The sequence below is a fragment of the Ascidia mentula genome, chromosome 6 (genome assembly GCF_947561715.1).
Source record: "Ascidia mentula chromosome 6, kaAscMent1.1, whole genome shotgun sequence".
Classification (NCBI taxonomy): domain Eukaryota; kingdom Metazoa; phylum Chordata; class Ascidiacea; order Phlebobranchia; family Ascidiidae; genus Ascidia; species Ascidia mentula.
Window position 1 is genome coordinate 10832485 of NC_138571.1, and position 22555 is coordinate 10855039.

Consider the following 22555-nt stretch of genomic DNA (forward strand, 5'->3'; position numbering starts at 1 on the left):
GCTGATGGGCATGTCCAGTCGTCATATAAATAAACACAATAGTGCACGATTTGTTTATAATTGTTTGAACATCTCTTTGTACTTGGTACTGCATTTGAAAACTACCAAGTGTTTTGTTGAGTTTTCTAACAAACCGTAAGTCATGGTATGCGCGTAAGAATAAATCCAGTCGGGCGCTTTTTAAAGCATACGTATACTCCTGAGCAACAGGCTTTGAAGCAGGTTTTAATCAGCTGAACAAGGCCATTTTTGAAGCTCCGATTCATTTCTATGTAAAATTATACAATTTTGTAGCGCGCCACACAAAACGAAACGTTGAACAAAACAAAGCTTTTTTTTCTGTTGACGTCCGACTTGCTACCACGGCTGTCACGCAACAATGCGGATATGGATACCGAGTAGTTAACGTCGTGTTGCGTTTAAAAACGTTTGCCTGAATGAAAATACCGCAAAATGAGGAACCATTTGAAACATGGAGCAGTAGCCACAGAAGTAGCTGACAGTATCTGTTCCAAGTTGTACCAGAAGTCGATTTGTTAATCTTATTTATAGGTCGCCTCAAGAGCAATGTTTATAGGTCTATATTTTTAAACGCAGCGTGTGTTTGTTGTTTTGATTCTCTGTAAATAAGTGAGACTGACGATGCCTACTTGTAAACGAAATATAGGTATCAGATAAAAATATAACGACGAATGGTTCAAGATTTTTTTATAATGAAAAAATTTGAGTCACATTTGAATGACGAAAAATCTGTTGATCAGTTCCATGAGATCTATTTTGGTTAGTCTCGACCAACAGTACCTAACACATGCGTGCCGTATTGCTGACAATCCATAATATCAACTTGTATGCATGTAAGGTTCACTGGCATCACAGCCAAGCTGGATCAACCACCCGACAAGTCGAAGCGATACCTCAAAAATCAAGCTCCCGGTGCGTCTTGAACTCACGACCCTGGGCTAACCGGGCCCAACGCTCTACCGACTCAGCGGTTTGCTTGACTATTGATCTTAGGTACGGGAGCTTAGCGGTTTTATAGGGTATATTGTGGTCAAGGTACACTGGTGCACAAGCCCATAACTTGCCAGGGGATCTTTACATGTACTTATACGGGATCTCCACCGCCACTTGGCTGCAATGTCAGTGAACCTTATGATCAAAATACGTGAGCTGAGATCGCCATATACAAATGTCCTGCGCATTGTGGCAATACTGCCTTGTCATGCGATAACATATAACACTTGTGCCTTGTCATGCATTTTTTTCCTTTTTTTAGGCTTTGAATACGAAATATGAATTTTTCATCAAACGACAAGTGCTCACATGGTAAGTTTTATGACGTAAATTATCATCACACATACTTAACGATAAAACGACAGCCCAAACTGACTCAATGAATCTACTCAAAGTTAATGTATTTATTACAAACTTCTCAAATGTAAACGAGATTACCTAAAACTGTTACTATTAGGAAGAACATGTAAGAAAAGACGTTGTGAGCCGTGTTCATAACACGTGTAATTTCTGTCGATCATTATTTAACATTCTTTACCATTCGTAGTGTCCAGAATGACGTCATATTTCGACGGAATTGCATCCACAATCCGACATGAATTGGAAAGGTAACAAAAGCATTTGATTAGAAACCCGACATTTTTTAAATCTAACTTAAAAATAACTTGAAATTTAGTCTAACGGTAAAATAACTTCAGATGCATGTAATGCTCTGTGCTATGTAATGTGATATACGCATTATAACCATAAAACGACAAATAATAACTGTTAAAATAGGGAGAAACAAATTAAACGTCATAACCAGGAAACAAGAAAACGGTATCTTGAAAGTCGGCTTCAAGACAGAAAAGAAGTAAGATGCTGTTTTTATGCTTGTGTAGTTGTGGTGTCATTATTTATGGCGTCTTTCAAACTACATCGCACATGCAACGTAGAACCTTAGTTCCGCAACAAAGGTGATAAGAACTGTAAACAAACACAACGAAGCAGAACTCGTGCCTGAACTGAATAAAGAACCACCACCTTCACCACCACGAACTAGTAAAGAAGAGTTGTACGGGTAAGATACTGGACCAAATTCATTTAGGTAAGCAAAAGCAAAAACAACAGCGTTTCTGTAAAGGAGTGGAAGAACAGATTTGTTTGAAGATTTGGAGCAATATGCTGTAAACATGGAATCTGAGGATGTGACTTTTCCGGCTCTAATGAAGCAACTGTTTATTTGGAAACTGACTGACCTTGAAAAAGTTGGTTTTGTTTTCTGTATTGTTAAAGGAACAAAAACTCTTTGAAATTTAGAGTCAGTTAGATATTGTTCTACTGTGAAATTTTTGTATTTCGGCAATGTTGTATTAAGGTTAGGATTATGTTCCACTGGATAAGTTCTCAAGATTTAAACGAGACTACATTTCCTGACAAACTTGAAGCAGATTCACCGTTTAGTCAGCTGAAGGCAATTAAAGAAGGAAGATCGAGTTACCACCTCGTGTTCCAACGATTGTGTCGGTAAAACTTGTTTGCGCAAAGATAAACCACGCAATATTTTTACATACATGCATTGTTTAGTTTGATGTAGTTAGCAGTGTTCAAAACAAGTTTTATGTTTTTAAGTGCTGCTGGAATTCATTGCAAAGTTATCAAGTGTTACGTAAAAGGTGTTGGATACTATCCTGATCACTCATTTTCTGCCAATCCTCATCAATTCCGTGGAACATGGAATGCTGTTCTTATCAACAATGAGTGGAGGTTTATTGACACCATGTGGGGAGCAAGAGCTGTTGATGGTATTTATGTGTTGTAAAAAAGCAGTTCTTCCACTCACTGATCGTTTTAATTTTTCAGCAACGACAGGAGTAATCGAGTACAAATTTAATGAGTTTTGGTTTCTCACTGATCCAGACAAGTTTATCTCAAGCCATTATCCAGATGAATTCGCGTGGCAACTTTTACATCATCCAATAACACTTGATCAGTTTGAGGTTTACAAATGCTTATCATTGGTTGTGTTCAAATTAATTAGAGTAAAATCGGACAAAGAAAACAAAAATTGTATTAGCTCGTTAGACTTTATTGAATTTTAGACTAATAAAACTTTCATTCATTGCTGCTACTTATCGCTATTAATTATCAAAAATATTTAATGTTTACATATTTCTTTAACAAACTTTTGTAAAATGACAGGTTTGAAAGGGGTTATTTTAGAAAACATTAAGATATAAATTATCGATTTGTGAAATACTTAATAACGGGTAACTCGAAGCACTTTATTATCATTTTAATGTCTTTATTGATAGGCGTCAGTTTTCGAACGACCGGTGTTTTACAAACTTAAACTTGAACTTTCATCCCATCAAAATGGAATGATAAGAACAGACGAGAGTGGATTTGTGAGGGTTTCGTTGAAAAACACAACTGCAAGAAATAATATTGAATTCTCAACGAGTCTCCAAGAAAAAGTGAAAAACAAGTTGCAGGAAGAAGTGAAGAAATCTGTTGAAGTTCACAAAAACTCGGACGAATTTGTAAGACATGTTTAAAAATATCATGAGGTTTTAATTTTTGCACTCAATTATTTACAGATATTTGAGATACGTCTTCCCCATCCTGGGCAATACATTTTAACCCTCTATGGTAGTTTTTCGGGTGACGTTTCCAACAAATACGTTTGTACATATCAAGTAGACGGTTCAATGATAAAAGCAATGTAAAAGTTGTTCATTCAGTAAAAAACAACACATGTATCGATGAATCAACCAAAATGGTTGGTTTTTGTTTTAGAAGCATCATTGAACTATCTATTCGGATTAAACTACAAATATTGTTACCAAATGTCTGGCTTCTGAGTGACAAACTTCAGACGCAATAAGACAAACAACCCATAGGCAACTGGTAACTATAATCGTTTGCTGCTAAACCATGTCTGTGGTTAGATATTAGTTGTTGATCAAATGGTAAGTTTGTTTAAGTCACTTGAACGTTTGCTGCGGCACTCAAGTTCGGTTTGGCGAAAGCCTAGCGTGGCGCAAGAATACTACGAATTTGGTTGAAGATTGACACGACCTTTGTCCCTACGATTGCATACAGTAGTGCCGCCAGGTAATTGAAACTCGCAGCAGCAAAAGTTCACAGTTAATTTATCAGGTAAACGAAGGTCTAGTAAAGATAAGAGTTAGGAATATTATTTTTATCTTGACAATCTAACCACATTTACGACAGCTTGTCCATTGCCTACTGTAATAAAATCACAGCACTTTGTAACGTATGACGTCAAACTACACTAGTCATGTATATATTCAGTAGTGTGTGTTGCCGGTAACTGAAACGTATACTTGTGCATTATTTTTCACTCTTATAGAAGCATGCGATCCATAATGTTCGGTAAGCTACTAACAATGCAAACTGTTTCGACCAATAAGATCTCATCAGTGCAACTGGAGGGTGTAGTTCTGGACTAAACGGTAAACTTTGTCACGCCTTTCATCGCTTTCGCCTCGTTTAATCGTTGCCATCATGTAAGTAAGCCATCTGTCAATAATTCTATCATGAACTCATACGACTGTTTGCAACATTCATTGTGGCTTAACTGAAAGTGTATATTGGTAATCGGACAAAAAAATGATGCAACTTGTCAATTTCATGAAGCAAAATGTGTCTTTTTGTGATCTAGCGCTGACAGTTTCATAGAAGTTCAATTATACGTAAAACACTTGTCGCCACCTAAGTTGATATAGGAGCTACGTTAACAACGCTGACATGTCTGCAGGTGTAATTAAATACTTTTTAATTTTGTCTGTAGTTCATATAACCTGATGCGCAGTTACTATGAACTTGATCAATCATTGACAAGATTTTTAATCATGTTTGATGTTAAGAACATGCTTAAATTTCCGAAAAGAGCTTGAGCAAACACCGACTCCCATAAGTAAACTTCTTTACAGTCGTGGGAAAGCGTCTCGTTTACGACATGAAAGTAGCCTAATCGTTGCAACCTTCGTTCCAGCAAAATTCGCTTACTTCAACCTGCACAATTTAAAAAAACTTATGAATTACATGACAAATGTAATAAGCAAACATATCACCAACCTCAGAAGTTGATTATCTACAAACATTATCGTAAGCTAGTATTTGACATATTGTTCACTTCAAACAAACGCTGATCAGCTGTTTCAGATGACTGTGAATAACATTTCATAGAATTCACATTTTCCACAGCCTCCCGGAGCTGTTGCTTCCACATGTTGGCGTAAACTTCATCACGTGACATGAGCTCACTGTGGCTATCATACGTAATGAAACATACATTCTTGTGACAACAATACAAACTTATCCATAAAAACGCCAATCAGTATGTCTGAAATAAATAAACACGCTCGAGGTCTACATACCTGCCGCGTTCCACTATTTCTCCGTCACGTAGAACCAATATGAAATCGGCATCGACCGCCATTGAAAGACGGTGAGTGACAACCAAGGCTGTTTTTTCTTTGCACATTCCGTATATAATTTGATGGATTTTGATTGCAGCAGCATTGTCTTGTGCCGCTGTAGGCTGAAGCGTAAATGAAGATAATAGTTAAAATATTGTTACTATGACTACACAACGAGACATTATGTAAGCAGTTGCTCGACCCGCCAGTTGTCGAGCAACTGCTATATAGCTTAAACCTACAGGAAAGCACAAACGCCTTTGAAAGTTTCGTTCGTTTTATTAACAGTTATTTGTGAGTGATCAGCAATCCAACTTTATTACACACCCATTTTTGTGAACTGAACATTACAACAAAGTCAAAATTCTTCAGGTCATCACCCCTTTTTCCCAAGGGTTGAAGTTCAGTTAGCACAGCTGCATGTTTTCATAAGCAAACATCGACCTACTTACCTCGTCAAATATCAATATATTCGAGTTCTTGAGAATCGTCCGGGCGATGGTTATTCTCTGTCTTTCTCCACCACTTACACCAAGTCCCCTCTCTCCCACAATCGTTTCATACTTGTCCGGTTTGGCAACTATGCCATCATGGATGTCAACCTCTTCAGCAGCCTCACAAATATTGTCATTGAATGCATCCATGCCGTAAGTAAGGTTATTTCTAAAGCAACATAACAAGTAATAAACAAAGATTCGGCAAAATAATCATTTTATTGAATAACCACTTGGTTGTAATAGTGTTTTACACAACTTACCGAATCGTGTCATTGAAAAGCACGCAATCCTGAGGTACCAAGCCCACTGTGTTGCGTAAAGATTTTTGGGTGACAGTTTTGATGTCGTGTTCGTTTAATTTAATTGTTCCCGAATCTGGTTTAATAAACCGTAGGAGCAGGCGTGCTATGGTACTTTTTCCAGATCCGGATGCACCAACCTAATGAAAAAATGCCAGCACGCCACCCATCACGATAGACAAAATTCAAAATGTTACGTTTCTACAGAGCAATCATAGCAATAAACATACCAATGCAACAGTTTGTCCAGCGGTCATTGAAAACGACACATGCTTTAAAACCGGTTGGTTTAAAGAGTAACTGGAACAGACATCTTGAAATTCAATAACATCTACATCGCTTGGAAGAGTTATTGCATCGGGTTTGTCAACGATATCTCTTTTCTGCAATGCGTTTCCCCCATTAGTGTTTGAACGTCCATGTGTCAGCACAGTTTTGATATATACCTCGTTAAATAGATCAAGCATATTTTCCATGTCAATAAAGCAGTTTTGAATTAGCCTATAATAGTGTCCAAGAGTCCCAAGTGGTTGATATAACTGGGTAATGTAAGTTTCAAACAAAATGAAGTCACCAATCTGCAAAGGAAAAGCCAGCTCACTCGAAGCCTGTACATGATCAATTTAGTTGCATTCATTATACCTGTAATGTTCCGTCCAACACATATTTTCCACACAGCAAAGTCCCTGCAAGTAATCCAAAATGAACAACCAGCATTTGTACCATATTCAAAAGAACCAAAGTTGAATTTGTCCAATATTCTGAGTGCTAAACACAGCAGATAAAAGATAAAAATCAATAGGTTCATTAAGGTGTGTATAGTTTACTTGAAAGTCCACAATAGCATCCTGAAATTTGGTACATTCTTGTTGCTCAGTTGTGAAACACTTAACCTGTAAAAGAACAGTTTCAAAATAGTTTCTTTAAATAAACTAGTATTCGCAAATATCGGCTCTTATTTTCAAGTTGCAAAAACAAAGGCACAATTTAGATTCACTTGGTTACGTACTGTTTCAAAGTTTAGCAAAGAGTCATAAGCAATATGCTTGGCATAATTGTCTTTCAGATTCATTACTCTCTGAAACTTTGTCTTCCATTCTATAATCCAAACTGTTGCAACTGTAATAATCATACAAGAGTGGAAATAACCTTTTTATCTTGCAGTGATAGCAACATTTTTCTCAAAAATATTTTTGATCTTAGGTAAATTAATGATGTCCACATACCCAAATAGAACACAATCCATACAGTGATTAAAAGTCCAAACCAGGCATTAAAAACAGTGGTAAAGTACACCACTGCAATAATTAGGTCGCAAATTGAAGGTAGTAGTTGAAAGAGAATGGTATAAAGTAATTTGGTTATGCTTGCAGTGCCACGTTGCATTGACTCCATAACTTCTCCTGTTTTGCGCTGAAGATGCCATTGCAATGATAAACTGTGCAAATGGCTGAAAAGTTTAACCTGAAAGTTTCAAAGTAGTTGATCTTAAAATCAATGCATCAAAAACAACAGAAAGAGATAGGACTTAGGTTTGTACTTACATAACTCATCCAAAGAAGAAGATTGGGATTAAATTAAAAACAGGAAAATATGACATACTGAAATTAATTAAATACAATACAATTACAACTTATATGTGTATATTAGTACCTAATACAATTTCATCATGTTACATTCCTTTAACAGAAAAGATACAAAGCACAATGTTGATATTACAGGGCATTCTTTGTAGAACACAGCAGCACCAATGCTAGTTTGTACCTGAACAGTGCGGGTTGTGTATTGTTCAACCTTTATGCTCAGAAACAATCTAAGTCCATGAATTAAGCCACCTGATATGCCACTGCCTTGTAAACACTTGATGACAATATACAAAGCAGTATCCTTCCAAAAGGGTTGCCAAGACTTTTGGTTGACAAGGGAATTTACTACAAAAAAGGTGTTGCTTTAATTACTTCAAAACTAATCCAAATGAAAGGCAAATATACATAATTTTTACCAGCATTCAAGACTACCTATGTTTTTGTAGTATATTGGGACATATGGATTAACCACTCTTCCAGAAATCAGAAGACCTATGCAACCAGCAAGTTTCAGTTGCAAAACTATGCTTTTTGTAGGCCACATGAATGGAAAAAGCAAACAAATCTAAAAAATACTTTTAATCATTTCACTGACCTACAGATAACTGCCAACTGCCATCTTAGATCAATCTCCACCAAACAATACCTTTTACCTTTTTCTTAAAGTCGCTCCAAGTTGACAAATTTCCATGGCCATATTTAGTTGGAGTGTCCTCTCTAAGCATATATTTCTGATTAAACAACAAACAAGAAAAAGGCAAAAATGTGAATCAAGAATTATTACCAACCTGCTCGAATCTAATCTTTCATGCTTATGCAAAATTTTCTGTTTGTTCAATCCAAGGACAAATAAACACAATGATAAACATAGCCTTACTATCCAAAATGCAAATTCAATCTAAAATTTCCCAATGATTAGAAAAATACTATTTAAAAACAATTTAACTAAAAAACAGAAACTGCTGATACATAATTATATTTTGAACCAAGTAATTTAGTTGCATTAAAGCATGTTCTGTAAACATTACCTGGCATATATAAGTAGAGTTATTAAACCACCAACTTTTACTTTTCCATGATATTATAGCAAGCACTTCATTCAACAAAAGACAGGCCCACATTAGCAGCAGAGTTGTATCAAATCTCATGTTATTCCATATATGTTTTTGTTTCAAAAGGAGTACTTCTACACAACCAAAAACCAGCAGTATTCTGCAAATGCAACAGGACATACTTTAAGAAATGTCTTTTAACATATTTACTATAAACTACGTACCTTGATGCGCAGACCAAAAACCCAATACCAGTAATATGCTTCTCTGAAGTAAATACGATTCCATATCTGGCAATAGGTTCCACAAATAGCAATAACAATATCACCACCTTTAATTTGAACCTTACTTCCGAAGTCCTTTGTCTGCTCAACAAAGCCGTGGCGGGAAACCTTTATTGAAAAAAGCGCGTTTTCGATAGAAATCATCAGGTGATGTAGTGATTGGCAAATTGAATTAATTGAATGGAATGAACTTTTTTGTTGCTTTGTTTCTTATTTACCTTCTATTTTTTAATGTCATAAATAACAGCCCAGCTGTTAACAAAATCATTGTTCCAGAGAAGAATATTTCGAACAAGCATCTGGAAATTCCGTTGTGCTGCCAGATTGGCCAAATCGTTGAATTGCAAGAACAAAAAACGTTCCTATGGCAATAGTTCTTGGCCTCCATTGACCCAGTGTATAATTTATTTGCTAAACTAAATATCACCTAATTAGAGGTATAGCCTTGCCTAAAAGGATAAAGAAAAGATACTTTCCAGCTTTACAAGGTATTTAGGAGTGAAAACTGTTTCGGGTGGCACAATATTTAAAATTAAGTTTAATGTTACCTGTCTGAGAAACCAAGGTAGTCAACTTGGTTGTTAAGGAACATATACAACCACCTCGAATGTACTTGATCTTTGCAACTTGATATATTTATCAAACCTTTACAGGTTGTTTTAGTCGAACATGTACATAGCTGATTCTGATGCTGCAGACCTAAAAATTAAACCGGCCTTTGTTTTCTCTGACTCAGCATTTAATTTAGGCATATACGTTGCTGAACAGCTGCACTGCGAGCTGTGTTTCCTGTTTACGGTCGTATTTATGCTCTGTTAGCTGGTAGTCATCTATCGCTGTATGAAGTTTAGTTTAAACTGGTCCATTTAACATTGTTTTTGGTTGAAAAAACGCCGAAGCTGCAACACCAGACAGATTTTGTGGTTACACTGCAACAAAACTACTGATGTCCGTCTGTCAACCATATATACACTCCGGGTTTTGGCCTTAGGCCGGGTTAATTTTAGAATATTGATGCCAGACTCATCACGAAGCTATGGCACGCCACTATTTGCTTTTGGTTAGTGTGAGGCAGATATTCATGATGGTATGATGCGTTTTTAAAAATAAGGTTTTACGCACTAGTATAAATGAACATAAAAATGCCCAAAACGCTGTTCACATATAAAGATTTTATTTCAGCCACCATATTTTACATATTTGCAAAAGCATCGAAAACACAAAATACGTCGGTGGTGTTGTCGCAAAATGAGGTCTTCATTCTTATCCTGAAATACAGAAATACTTCTTATATATACAATATAAAGTGAAGTGTAATTGTAAGATATAGTTGCTGCTCCCAAATAACCTACAATTTATCTGTAACTTACAGATCGAAACAGTATTAACACCTGTCTGCAGTTATTTGTACAGATTTGCAGATTTTTGTTAGTTTTGCAAATCTATTTCGCACTCTGATATAGACATCGTTAGTTCGTAGGTTAAATAAGAGCGTTATTTTGTATAGCACAGCAGATGCCCGCGAGTTTTCGAAATAAATGTAAACTGATTAAAAAGTAATGCCGTTAAGTGTTCGCCAAGACGGGCAACAGTTACTAGCCTTTCAGCGTTAACTTGTTTTTTTTGTAGCCTACATCGCTTTTTAATGACAAAGCGCAACCTTACCAATAATTCTGGGACATTCTTTTTCGGGAATACAGTGTCTGTAAGGCCCCAGCACATAACCTGGCGGGCAAATACATGGAATGCAACGACCGAAGCAAATCTCATTGGGATGATCAGGACTGATAACTGGGCCTGGACAGGTTTTGATACACTTGACGCACTTGTTATATGCTGGGATGAAAGTTTTCGGACAACCTGCACAAAAATGATGTTGAGTTAAAATAGTTTGCATGTATCATGCAGTGTGCTCCCTTTGCTTACACGCTTATTAAGCACGCAACAAGTTGTTTATATACGAGTTGCTGATCATAAAGGTAAAACCGTGTTTAAACAGACTTTGCTATATATGTAAAGACATTGCAGACTTTTCTATAGATTCTTTCTGAATAAGACGCTTTTTACATCATTTTATAATTGTGTTTACTGTAACTAAGGAACTGAAAATGCCCACATTGCCATTACGGAAGGTACATAGCGATCGCTAGGCCAGCGTCTGGAGTTTTTGGTTCAGATCAAAATTTTTCAAATTTAAAGTCATTGCTATATATTAGTGCGTATTTTTACGCAGCAACACAAATTGCCAAATAATAAATTTGTTTGGTAACAAGCCACCCTCGATTGCAAGCCTCACAAAAAAGAAAAAAACTTGGTGTCCAAGAAAAAATAAATTCACAAAAATTTTAGCAGATACTCACAGTACTTTAGTGGAATTTCGAGGAGCGAGTTAATAAAGAACCTGGGAACACATCTTTCACAGTCTGGACGACACGTCGGTTCACATTTGGCGAACATTGGACACGAAGCTCGATAACATGGATTCCAACATCCTGGAGTGCGACAGACTCGTGGAACTGGAAAGTATACAAGTTTTCATAGTTACTGTTACCACGTAATATTTAAATATAATGCGCATATTGTAAGGCTAACGTTGTTGATTTGTAGATTTAACTCCAGCAGGCGTACACTAACGTAAAAATTACTCCAGAAAGCGCTTGTTACTCATCGATTACAGAAGTTTTCCAGGCTATTTGATTCGCAAGATAGGTGTACACGGAGCAAAAACACGAAATAATTGATTTACCTGAAAGCATTGTTAGTTCTTTGGCTTCCAGATCTTGAGCCACCACAATTTGACACATCACGAAAATCGCAACAAACACGTTGGCAATCAAAATCATATTGCTGGCCATTGCTGCTGGTTGGGTCTTGCTGGTAACTTATTTGCTGCTTTAATTCACGATGCCGAACTGATGAAGTTCATGTTAAACCAACCGACTTATAAGTACCTGCTAAAGGCCTGAGGCATAAAGGAGGGTTGAAATCGTTACGTGTGTTCGTCACAAATTTTTCAATTAGGGAAGCAATGTCCACGAGTACAGCGCCACTTCCCAGCACGTTGCGGTCATTATTTCACCGAAATCGTCAAAGTCGCAATTCGCACCTGTCATATATTGCCAGTTAATCTCATGTGGTCGATAATAACTTAACTTGGGTGGACTTGGTAATGATATAAAAATGATTGGCAGGTGTCTCGGGCGGTGAAGTGGGTTGGTATTAGTAGGGAGTGGGCCCATATTAACCATTCATAAGTGGACAATCTCAAGTTATCGCGTGATAACTATTAATTGGGTTAATGCTTTATAATGTGTGTCGGTCATGCACACAATTATAAGCGGCCTGTCATACTTTTTTTCTTAAAGGCATCAATCCAAATGCGATATTACTGTAATCTGTAAACCTGTCGTAAGTCAAAATGAAATATCAACAAATGTAGGCTATAGGTGATATCAAAATATAAAAAAATGCTTCGTGGTTCGTAGTCATAAGCGGAACATTATCCCTGGTTAAAGTGGCTTAAATAGTAAGTGGACAAGGCATGGCTGGCATTTTCTTAAAATTAGCAACACTGGATAAGCAAAGCTGTCACACACGTATATATACACAGTTAAGTTAAACATAGCGCAGTGCTGTACAAAAAATAGACAAGGGTTTGACGTCAAAAATCTACAAACGTCTGGATAGAAATCTTAGTTCAGGTGAAAGGACAACAGGATTGCTTTTCTCGTAATGTTGGATTAAAATCAACAAGCACAATTAGGTAATAAGGACTTATTGCAGTCGCTTTAGAAAATGCTGTTGGAATTAAAAAGTATTTAAAAAATTACCGTCTGTAGGGTGATGAGCACAACAAGACACATGAAACACGAAAACAATGGATTAGTATGTGTAAGTCGAGGTCAAAAACACGTGCTATATTTATATATCGGTAGTATATATACACTGGAACTCCACTTTAACTTATCAAAGTACTATTTTCAGCAACTGTTTTGAAGTTTATGACAAGGTACATTCTATGGCGGCGGGAATATGGTGAGCACAAAAATATACAGACACGTGCATGGTTGCAATCAGAATTCAATAACGTTCTAACAGAATTGAGAACCAAATGTTTCGTCAGTAACAGAAGTAAATTTAGGCGAAACAAAGGCTTAAAGGGAAAACGCAATTGCTCAAGATAAGGTACAGGTGCAGATACAGGGTTTACCACTCACAAGAACATTGATGCTTGGTCATAATCCCGTGCCATCGTGGTTTTCTTGCTATATCATCTATTCAAAAAAACGTTGTGTTTCCAAAATACCATTGTCTTTGGGCAATAGATATTGGAATACATATACTACTAAATATTATTGTAAGGTTTGAATCGAAGTCAAATTAAGACACAGCGAATGCATCAGCAGTTACGTTCGAAAAAGCCGAAAAAGCGATACGAAATTTTACCTAAGCAGATATTGCGTTTTACTTAATTGTTTCGTGCATTTTACAAAATCTAACAATAAAATTGTCACAGAGAAGTGTTTCGCATAAAGGCGATTGTCGCCACGTTGTGCAACGCAACACAGTCTTGGTTATTTTTGTGTAAATATGGATTATGGACAGTACCTTGCACAGAGTACTATAAGACAAGTGTATGACCTCGACGGTCGGATATAACACACCGCTTCTATACTGCGAATTTTCGAAAGACGCTTGATGAAAGTAACACATTTTTAAACAAATTCCTACTGGTGCAAACAGGTACGAAATTAAAATTTTAAAACGTTGATTTTCTTTATTTAAATAAATTTCAAATCAAGCTAATTTCCCCTTTTTTCACACACAGACATAGATACAGAGAATATGATCTTTACATAGTTTGGTGTTCAAAAAGACAACGATTCAAAAGTTGTCGTTTAAATAATTATCAGTACAGTTCTTCGCGTTACATTATTATGATGTTTGGTGTATTAGAGCACATCTTGCAAAACGTTGCAACTAACATGTTCGTCAACCAGCAAGGCATAATTAATACGATCAAATTCTCAATTAAAAAAATAGTAATAAAGGTGTCCAGTCCCCAGCATAAAAAGTTGTACATGCCTACTGACATTCACATTGAACCACAAATAGGCTTTTATGCCGAAAAACGTCAAGCTACAGCACAAAGCACGAAGATACAGTAACGCCTAACAAACAAGTATCTCAGTGCCTGATAATTTCTCAGCGGCATGAAATACGTGTAAAAGACTTGATCCAGTCGGTTGAATGTGTGGGTATTTCAGTGTGAGTGCCGGGTCTTGTTGTGGAGTAAAATTAAATTTGTTAATCAGTCTTAGCTTCCTTTCCGAGCTCGGGAGTTTCTGTGAGTTGTTTTCCGACTAGAGGTAATTGGTAGCTATGGTTTTCTAACTTAACAATCGTTACAATATAAATGAACAGCTATGTATTGTTGTGTAAATTACGTCTTGAATCGAATTGACAAAAAACTGATAGCATAGAAAAATTGACTTGTAAAAACAGGCATGAGTACCGGAAGCAAATGATGGATCCTTCCTGTCATAACAAAAAGCGAATGTTTGCTGACAACAAATGTATGAACAGGAAGTTTGTTATGTTAAAATTATATTTTTAGGAATAAACGATGAGAGCAGCACGAACAAATGTGTAGCCTAGTTTCTGGTGGTACGTTATATCCATAATGTATTTCATTTTTGGCAAAGAAAAATGAGAGAGCTTGAACATAATTACCAAAAATATGAAAGAAAGTTGTTGGTGCAAGTTAGCACACCCTACTTATGCGTCGCTGAATTCTTAATAAAAATAATACTTTGCACGTGTAGAAAACATAACCGAAGAATGAAAGTGGTAATTTGTGGTTTTCGACGGACTGGAACCAAATCAACGGCAGAGGCACTCCGTATATTGGGGTATGATGTCTGGGACTACATGGAAACCTTTGAATATCACCGTGAACAATGGAAGAAAATCATTGACCTTGGATCAACTCCTGAGGATTTCCGCCAGATGTACGAAGATGTAGACGCGGTGGCTGACTGGCCACCTTGCTTCTTCTGGGAAAACATTTTGGAAGCTTTTCCTGATGCAAAGGTTGGTTTGTTCTTTACTTTAAACTGCAATTTGCTTGTATTATGAACGCTATACAACTCAAATGCAAATTATTAATATAAACGTATTAATAACAATTATACCCCGTGAAACCACTGAGTTCCAGTGCCCCAGTTGGTAGAGCGCTGGGACTGGATGGCCCACGGTCGTAAGTTTAAACATTACCGGGAACTTGATTTTTCAGATCTAGCTCCGACTTGTCGGGAAAAGTGGCGGACCCAGCTTAGCTGCAACGCCTTGGCTGCGAAGCCCGTGAACATTAATTACAAATATAGCCTACTTTCAGCTCATTTTTACCGTACGAGACGAGGACAAGTGGCTTGCAAGCACCAAGACTCTGATTCAAACAAAAAACAACAGTCGTGTTCGGAAACTGCTTTACACCATCACCTTGACTGGTCGCAGATTTCATTTGTTTTGTAAAAAGTATGGTAAGTAAAGTCATAGTTTTCTATGTATGGTGAAAATGTTTGTTAAGTCAACGACGACATACTGTATGGTCGTTTGATTGTAATCGAATGTTTTGCGCAGTTATTTGGGGCCGTGGATGTGTTTTGATGCGAAACTGCGAATTCTTAATCACATTTTTGGTTAAACCGATCTTCTGTTGCAAGAATGTTAAAAACTGTTGTTTTGTGTCAAGATTTGTTGTTTTACGATACTCTTCGCACTTACCCATGGGACAACATGCAGTTTAAAGAAAATGTCCTGCGGCTTCGATATCGTGAACATAACGCACATGTTCTTATGGTAAGTATAGAAAAAACTGACATATTTTAAAACTTGATATTTTCCCTCTTACTAACTAACAATAGTTTTCAAAAAACGTTAGGTTAGCTGTAGGAATATGAACTCAATTGCATTGTGTTCAAAACGATATAGTCTAAAAAAATACTGACGTCATGCTATATCTGTTTTTGAAATACGTTGTTGGTTTGTTAATATACAAAAGTAATGGCAATTTTCCTTAAAAACAAGAGCTTTTTCAAAAAGCTTTTTTTTAGAACGCGCCCAAGGACAAACTGTTGGTATTTCAACCAAGCCACGGTTGGGAACCACTTTGCAAATTTCTAAACAAGGAAATTCCATCAGTTAAATTTCCGCACGTCAACAAGGGTTTCTCTTGGTATGACGAAATGTTGCAAAGTCACCCGGTCGGAAAACGGATGAAACGTGAAGCTTTCTTGCTGGCGGGATGTCTAACATGTGTGTTTTCAATGATCACATTTTACTTTTTTGCGTGAGTTTGGCCTTGGCATGTATTGTAAGGTCGGTGATTTGATTTTAGCGTAACTTAACCGTTCACAATTTGTCAATGCCTATATATCAGGATTATGGCGAAAGCAATTTAATGTAACGTCAGATTACGTTTCGTCTGGCCGATATAAACAGTGCCGCAATCATGGCAAGGTATTTGGTAAACTACAGACCATTTGAAAAATGGAATTACGGTCTTTTCGCGTTAAATGCTGCTTTTGATTCATTTATATTTATTTAGAAATTGAATTGACATAAAAGTTTGGTTTGTTGTAAGCGAATTAGGAGAGTTCAAATGTGCCGTGACCCTAAAAGGTTAGAATATTCCTGCTTCATAGCAACATTTTTTACTGCATACTGATTTAGGCGTAAGTAGAATTCAGATCGCAGCAAAACAAACCAAAATGTGCTCTTTATGGAAAGGTGTTCGTTCTTTTAGGCATTTTTCAAAATTATATCGGGATACTTGACCAAAAATACGGTTTCGAAACACTGTCTAACACAGGTTGCCATTCGATAATTCATTTAACTACCTCGAAGAAACCTGTTGCTGGTGTTTAAGTAACCGGAAGTTAAAGTTTATTATATAACTTAGTTTTTCCCACGGTACAAACTCGACTGCTGTACCCTGATTTAAACCAAAGGATGGTGGAACCAAGTTTCTGTGTCGTTACATATTTACATAATCTTGTTTTGGTAACAAGTGTTTGTCAACTGGATCACTGGGCACGTAAATCAGAATACTCAAACCTATGACCACGGAACCAAGACTTTACCATCATTTCCAATTAAGTCATTGTGCAGAATTGAATGATTTGAAAACAACAACAAAGGTCTTTGAGGCTATAATAAAATAGTTTCAATGCCGGGTTGCATATTACCAACTTGAAAAAGAGACTAATACTGTCTCACAACAAACCAGGTATGTTAATTCTGATAGGTATTTATTAGTGATGTCTTGAGCCAGATCCGGGTACCCGAACCCGGCCGGATAATACACTTAATTTTACCGGATAGTTGGGAAAGAATTTTTGTCCTAAAAACGGACAAACATTTTGCAAATTACTCGTTTTTGGGACCCAGTTGTAGCGCTTCTAGGAAAAGGCGCTTCGTGCGATCCACCTTATTTTCCAAAACCTTATTGGACAAGGTGGTCATCGCATGCTCCCCTGAATATTTTCAATATTTTGCAGAAAACAAAATGCAAGGTTGCAGGACACAATGTATTTAATTTGCATTGATGTAATTTCGTTGACGAGAAAAAACTGTTTTCACACAAACTTTGGCACCCGTATGGGTTCTTTAATTGTTCCAGTTTGGGTTTTGTAATGATGTAAACAGTGTCCAACCTGCAATAAACTTTTCCCTAAAAACACAACATATCCAGGATTTATCATCCTTGGGCGGAAATGTCACAGCACAACCGGACGGAAAACTTACCCTTTCTATTTTTAACAAGCCTTCACACACAAACCGCTACTTACAATGCACGTCTAACGTCCCACCAAAAAATAAAGTTTAAATTTGATCTATATAACGGAGCTCCTATACACATAAGCGATCTAGAGGGCTGAACATGGACATATCGGGACTCTTTAAAGCTCAATAAGATTCCATCTAACCTAAATCTTACACCCCTCATATACAACAAACCAACACCAAACATACACAACATTATTGCTTAATACTGCTCTTCTAGCAAAATTTATTTTATCGACGTTTCGGCTTTTATGCAACATCCTTCATCAGGAGGTATGAAGTGTAAATTAAGCAATGTGGACAATGTTGTGGCACAAAAACAAAGAAAAAACGATACAATAGTAAAGAAGAAGTGAAAAAACGATAATAAAGGGCGAACACACCTGCACTATACAATTACCCACACGCGGGTTATCATGGTTTTTGGAGTGCGCGAGGTTTAACGGCAGAATTTCCTAGCAGGTGTCGGTACACTGGGGGAAACAGAGTTTGCTTTTTGTCATTGATTGATGATGCATACGTATTAAGTTCAATGACTCCAAAAACATCCTCTTGTACCTGTCGGACTAGCGTTCAAATTAAACGTTCTTATGAAGTCCACCGAATAGCAGTATTCAGCAAAACAATATGCCTGGCAGTGTCAGTAACCACATATGCACAGCATTCACTTCCAAACCATATATACAAGAAGTTTCTGAACGGATATCTAAAATACTTAAATATATCAGCCAAACGCTATAAATGTAAGTATAAACATAATTATATCAGCCAAACGAAACGTAATCCGACGTTCCGAATCAAAAAGCACGATGTAGTTGCACGAAATATGGACCCTTATCAATCTAACTTATATCCATATGCTTGACACCGATGCTTGACATCGATTGATGTGCAAAAGTGCAAAAGTTATTAAATTAGAAACTATTTTAGCAGAAAGGTTGGTCCTCAATAATTTGTCGTTATGTTGTTTCTGATATATACGTTTTGCTTACAATTCTGCATCGTCAACATAACTAAAAAACATCGCGTTGGCGAAATATCCACATCAGAAACAATATAACGATAAATAAGGTTCTATCTTACATAACACTGCAGATGATTTATATTTCAACAGCCAACCCAACGTCATTTTCGTACAAATATTTTTTAGTTCATAGCAGGATAAACAATTAAAAAGATTTAAAAATCTTAGTATTGTCCTGTTGTATTTTCCGTACTTACCATAAGAACATGTGCGTTGTTTTGACGATATCGAAGCCGCAGGACATTTTTTTAAACTGCATGTTGTCCCACGGGTAAGTGCGAAGAGTATCGTAAAAAAAACAATTCTTGACATAAAATACAATTATTAAAAATTTTTGCAACAGAGATTTCGCGAATCGAAGAATTAGGCCCAACATAGTAAAATAGTTATAATATACTCCAGAGCACTTGTTTTTCGTCAAAACCTGGTATGTACTCTTGAGTACTTTTGAGCGCCACCAGTCATTTATTTTGTACTAAGTAAAAGTCAAAAGATGTCGCTCACGATAAAGTAGTGTCCACGGATTTTTGCCCTGGATAGGTTCTAGTCCCGGTGTGGCAAAAACAAACAAAAAAATTGGAATATTTTTGGTAAACCTCAATTTGTTCGCTATATATGATATGCAATTTATATATTGTTTCACAAACAAACGCATACATTGAATACACAGCAAATGGAATGCTCTGGGCATCGACATCGCTTCAATTTACAGGAAATAATTTCCATAAAACTGAATATTGGTAAGAGCCTTTGAATCATCTGCATATGTTCAGAAAACACGACAAAGTTAAAGGCAGTCACACATTCTAATTTTAACCAAATTTAAGAAGAACTAAAGCACATCTAGTTTTAACTACAATTTTATTTTAAAAACGCTCTAATTTTAATTCTTAACGCTAAAGTGTGATTATCTAAGTCTGATGAACTGTTCAGTACGTTATTTCGGGCCACCTGTTTTTCTTTTTGTGAGTTTTGTGTGTAGCTGTGTTAAAATTCTGAAATTTGAGCACATAATGTGTCCATCAGGCAAACGTCAATATATATTTTTTATATATATTAACTAAATTTTATTAAAAAAAAAACATATTCAATTAAATCAGACGCGAGTGAACAGTTAAAGTTCAAGTGATTAATCTTGATCGACGTGTTCGTCACCTATGTTAACATATACTCATTTAAAAGATGATGTCTTACTGATTATTACGTTACTTTATGTGCAAATATCACAGTCGTACTGTAGTGTTCGTTCTTACTAATTCGTCCAAACTCTGACGCAGTCTGATTGGCATTATCATTACAATAGCATCACGTCAGTTGTGACAGTACCTGTTCGAGATGTCGAAAAATCTTTAAATTGCGTTGAGCGCACCGGGAAATGCTGCTCGATGCTTGAATTCTGAACATCATGTGTACCCAATTAAACCTAAATTATGTTTCTCCTGTACAAACTATTGTTGGACAGTCAGACAACACTTAAAATCCATGTTAAAAGATTTTTGGTTAAAGATCAGTAGAAATCACATCAATGGAATTATTGACTTTGCAGATAGTTTGGTATAACCATTATTATAACTATACATTTTGACTAGTATTGTGTGAAACGATTCATTAACCTTTCTTTTGACATAGGTGGCTGGAAAGAGTGTTTCATTTCCTAGTTTGATTTTGATGGTAGTAAATAATTCCCTTGACATACGGACTCTTCTATGCCCCGGGGATAACTCATATCATGCTGAGAATGCGATTGCGGGAATAAAAGCACCTGGCAGACTAACACCTCACAAACTTTTTTCTTTTTTTAATCCTTTCTTTGCCATAATGAAGTCGGCGACTCGACATCTGGTCAAATAATTGCTGGGTCAGAAGTTGAAAGGAAATAAACGAGAAGTTTATTGCGTAAGAGATATTGGTTGTGTAAGTTTATTTTTAGAATACGAGTTTCGAACATTTATTTGGAATGAGGGTTTAATCAGGTTGACTCGAGTACATTCGATGCAAGAGAATAATTTTTGGCGTGAACTTGATTTTTAATTTGCGTTTTGCGCATTCGTACCAGTGTAGATAGTGTGATTTGTCCCATGTCCCAATGACTTCAGAAAAGGGGAGTTCAATTTGCCAAATCATATCTCGCAATGGGGATGGATAGGAAAGCCTATTACTGTAATGTATGCTACATGGAAAATGCAGAACTGGTTCAGAAAATAGCATTGTAAATAAACGAAGTTTCTACGCTAATTCATACAGTTATTATAATGAGTAAGTTAATGAAAACGGCATTTAGAATTGACAATGTTAAATTGTGTAATTCAGAAACAAGCATATACGAATTTGTATTTAAACAACTGTTTTGTATATGTTCATATTGTGTAATCCAGACGTTGCGATAATGGCCCAAATTCAGGAAAAATGTAATGGTAAGAATATGTTTGGCGTACATTGTTTAAAACTACTGAAAAAAAATCTTTAACACAAACACTTCTAGCACCGAATCTTGGCTACTCCCATGAACAAAGTTCATCGTCCAACAGTTACACTCAACATGATGAAGAAATATGTAAGAAACAAAGACCTGACTTAAAACAAAGAAAAGAGGTGCTACGGATAGAAACACAAGATAAAATTGTCGCAACAACGTCACAAATCGAAACATACTGTGATGGTGATTTTGATGAAATTAATGTTCCCGAAACACGGATCAATAAAAACCGAACGGTAAGCTGGGAAATTAATTCGGAAAATTCAATTCATTTCGAAGTATCCGACAATGCATCAGATGAGCCAGCTCCTGGAACTTCCAAAATAAACGAAGAAATGATTTCCGAGCGAAAGTCCAAACGAACAAAAACAAAGGGGTTGAAGGATGGAAAGCAAAAATGTGATTTATGCAATAAGTTTTACAGCAGCAAACCGTCGCTGAATATCCACCGTCGCATTATTCACAAACAGTTTTGGACAGACCGATGTAAAATATGTGAGAAGACTTTCTACTACAAGCAGGCCTTCAAAGATCACACGGACCTGCATTTAGGTGTGAAGTCACACCGTTGCGATATTTGCGAAAAATCCTACACTTACGTTTCCAGCCTTAAATCGCACATTACTGTGGTTCACCACAAGCAAAAACCTCACGAATGCAAATTGTGCGGAAAAAGTTTCCCATATAAATCCGTTCTTGGAACGCACATGAGATCTCATACCGGCGAGACGCCATATTCGTGTCCTGTGTGCGATAAAAAGTTCAAACATTCCAATCATATGAAGCGACATATTGACCACATCCACCTGGGAAAATCCGTTAAAGCAAAGAAAGTATATCCAAAGTACAACCAGAACCAAGAATTCAGGTGCCAAATATGCGATAAAATATACACTAGGAAGGCACACTTAGATATTCATGTCCAGGCCGTTCACTACATGCTTAAGCCACATGCCTGTCCTATTTGTGGAAGGTGTTTCGCCACCACATCATCACGAAATTCCCACACAAAAACACATGACAAGAAGGTCAAGAGGAAAGCATTGGTA

The 22555-nt window shown here is 36.6% G+C and overlaps 3 protein-coding genes across 15 annotated transcripts in view; 1 reads left to right on the forward strand and 2 right to left on the reverse strand.

Moving 5' to 3' along the window:
• The window catches only part of LOC145906105 (uncharacterized), a 268399-nt gene that overhangs the window by 116220 nt on the left and 129624 nt on the right, over positions 1-22555 (reverse strand). The gene's annotated exons all lie outside the window — the stretch shown is intronic.
• Positions 1273-3722, forward strand: LOC145906315 (lim and transglutaminase domain protein ltd-1-like). The gene is made up of 10 exons (XM_082993730.1): positions 1273-1326; positions 1562-1622; positions 1792-1867; positions 1950-2074; positions 2138-2261; positions 2372-2520; positions 2626-2798; positions 2857-2993; positions 3309-3536; positions 3594-3722. Exons 1-10 carry the CDS (start codon positions 1293-1295, stop codon positions 3720-3722), a joined length of 1236 nt encoding a protein of 411 aa, XP_082849856.1. The 5' UTR covers positions 1273-1292.
• Positions 4990-12014, reverse strand: LOC145906317 (ATP-binding cassette sub-family B member 6-like). The gene is made up of 17 exons (XM_082993732.1): positions 11906-12014; positions 11520-11675; positions 10820-11019; positions 8477-8554; positions 8256-8388; positions 8002-8168; positions 7464-7701; positions 7247-7356; positions 7065-7130; positions 6880-7005; positions 6684-6815; positions 6468-6620; positions 6199-6377; positions 5894-6104; positions 5400-5563; positions 5156-5291; positions 4990-5034 (listed from the first exon to the last, which is right to left on the reverse strand). Exons 1-17 carry the CDS (start codon positions 12012-12014, stop codon positions 4990-4992), a joined length of 2403 nt encoding a protein of 800 aa, XP_082849858.1.

Excerpts from the sequence above, each read along its gene's own strand:
- LOC145906315 (XM_082993730.1), top strand. The coding sequence starts at position 1,293 with ATGAATTTTTCATCAAACGACAAGTGCTCACATG. Across the intron at positions 1,327-1,561 it reads AAACGACAAGTGCTCACATG|TGTCCAGAATGACGTCATAT; the intron begins GTAAGTTTTATG and ends TACCATTCGTAG. Across the intron at positions 2,262-2,371 it reads AACTGACTGACCTTGAAAAA|GTTAGGATTATGTTCCACTG; the intron begins GTTGGTTTTGTT and ends TGTTGTATTAAG.
- LOC145906317 (XM_082993732.1), bottom strand. The coding sequence starts at position 12,014 with ATGGCCAGCAATATGATTTTGATTGCCAACGTGTTTGTTGCGATTTTC. Across the intron at positions 6,816-6,879 it reads TGTTGGACGGAACATTACAG|ATTGGTGACTTCATTTTGTT; the intron begins GTATAATGAATG and ends TTTCCTTTGCAG. Across the intron at positions 5,292-5,399 it reads GAAATAGTGGAACGCGGCAG|CCACAGTGAGCTCATGTCAC; the intron begins GTATGTAGACCT and ends TACGTATGATAG.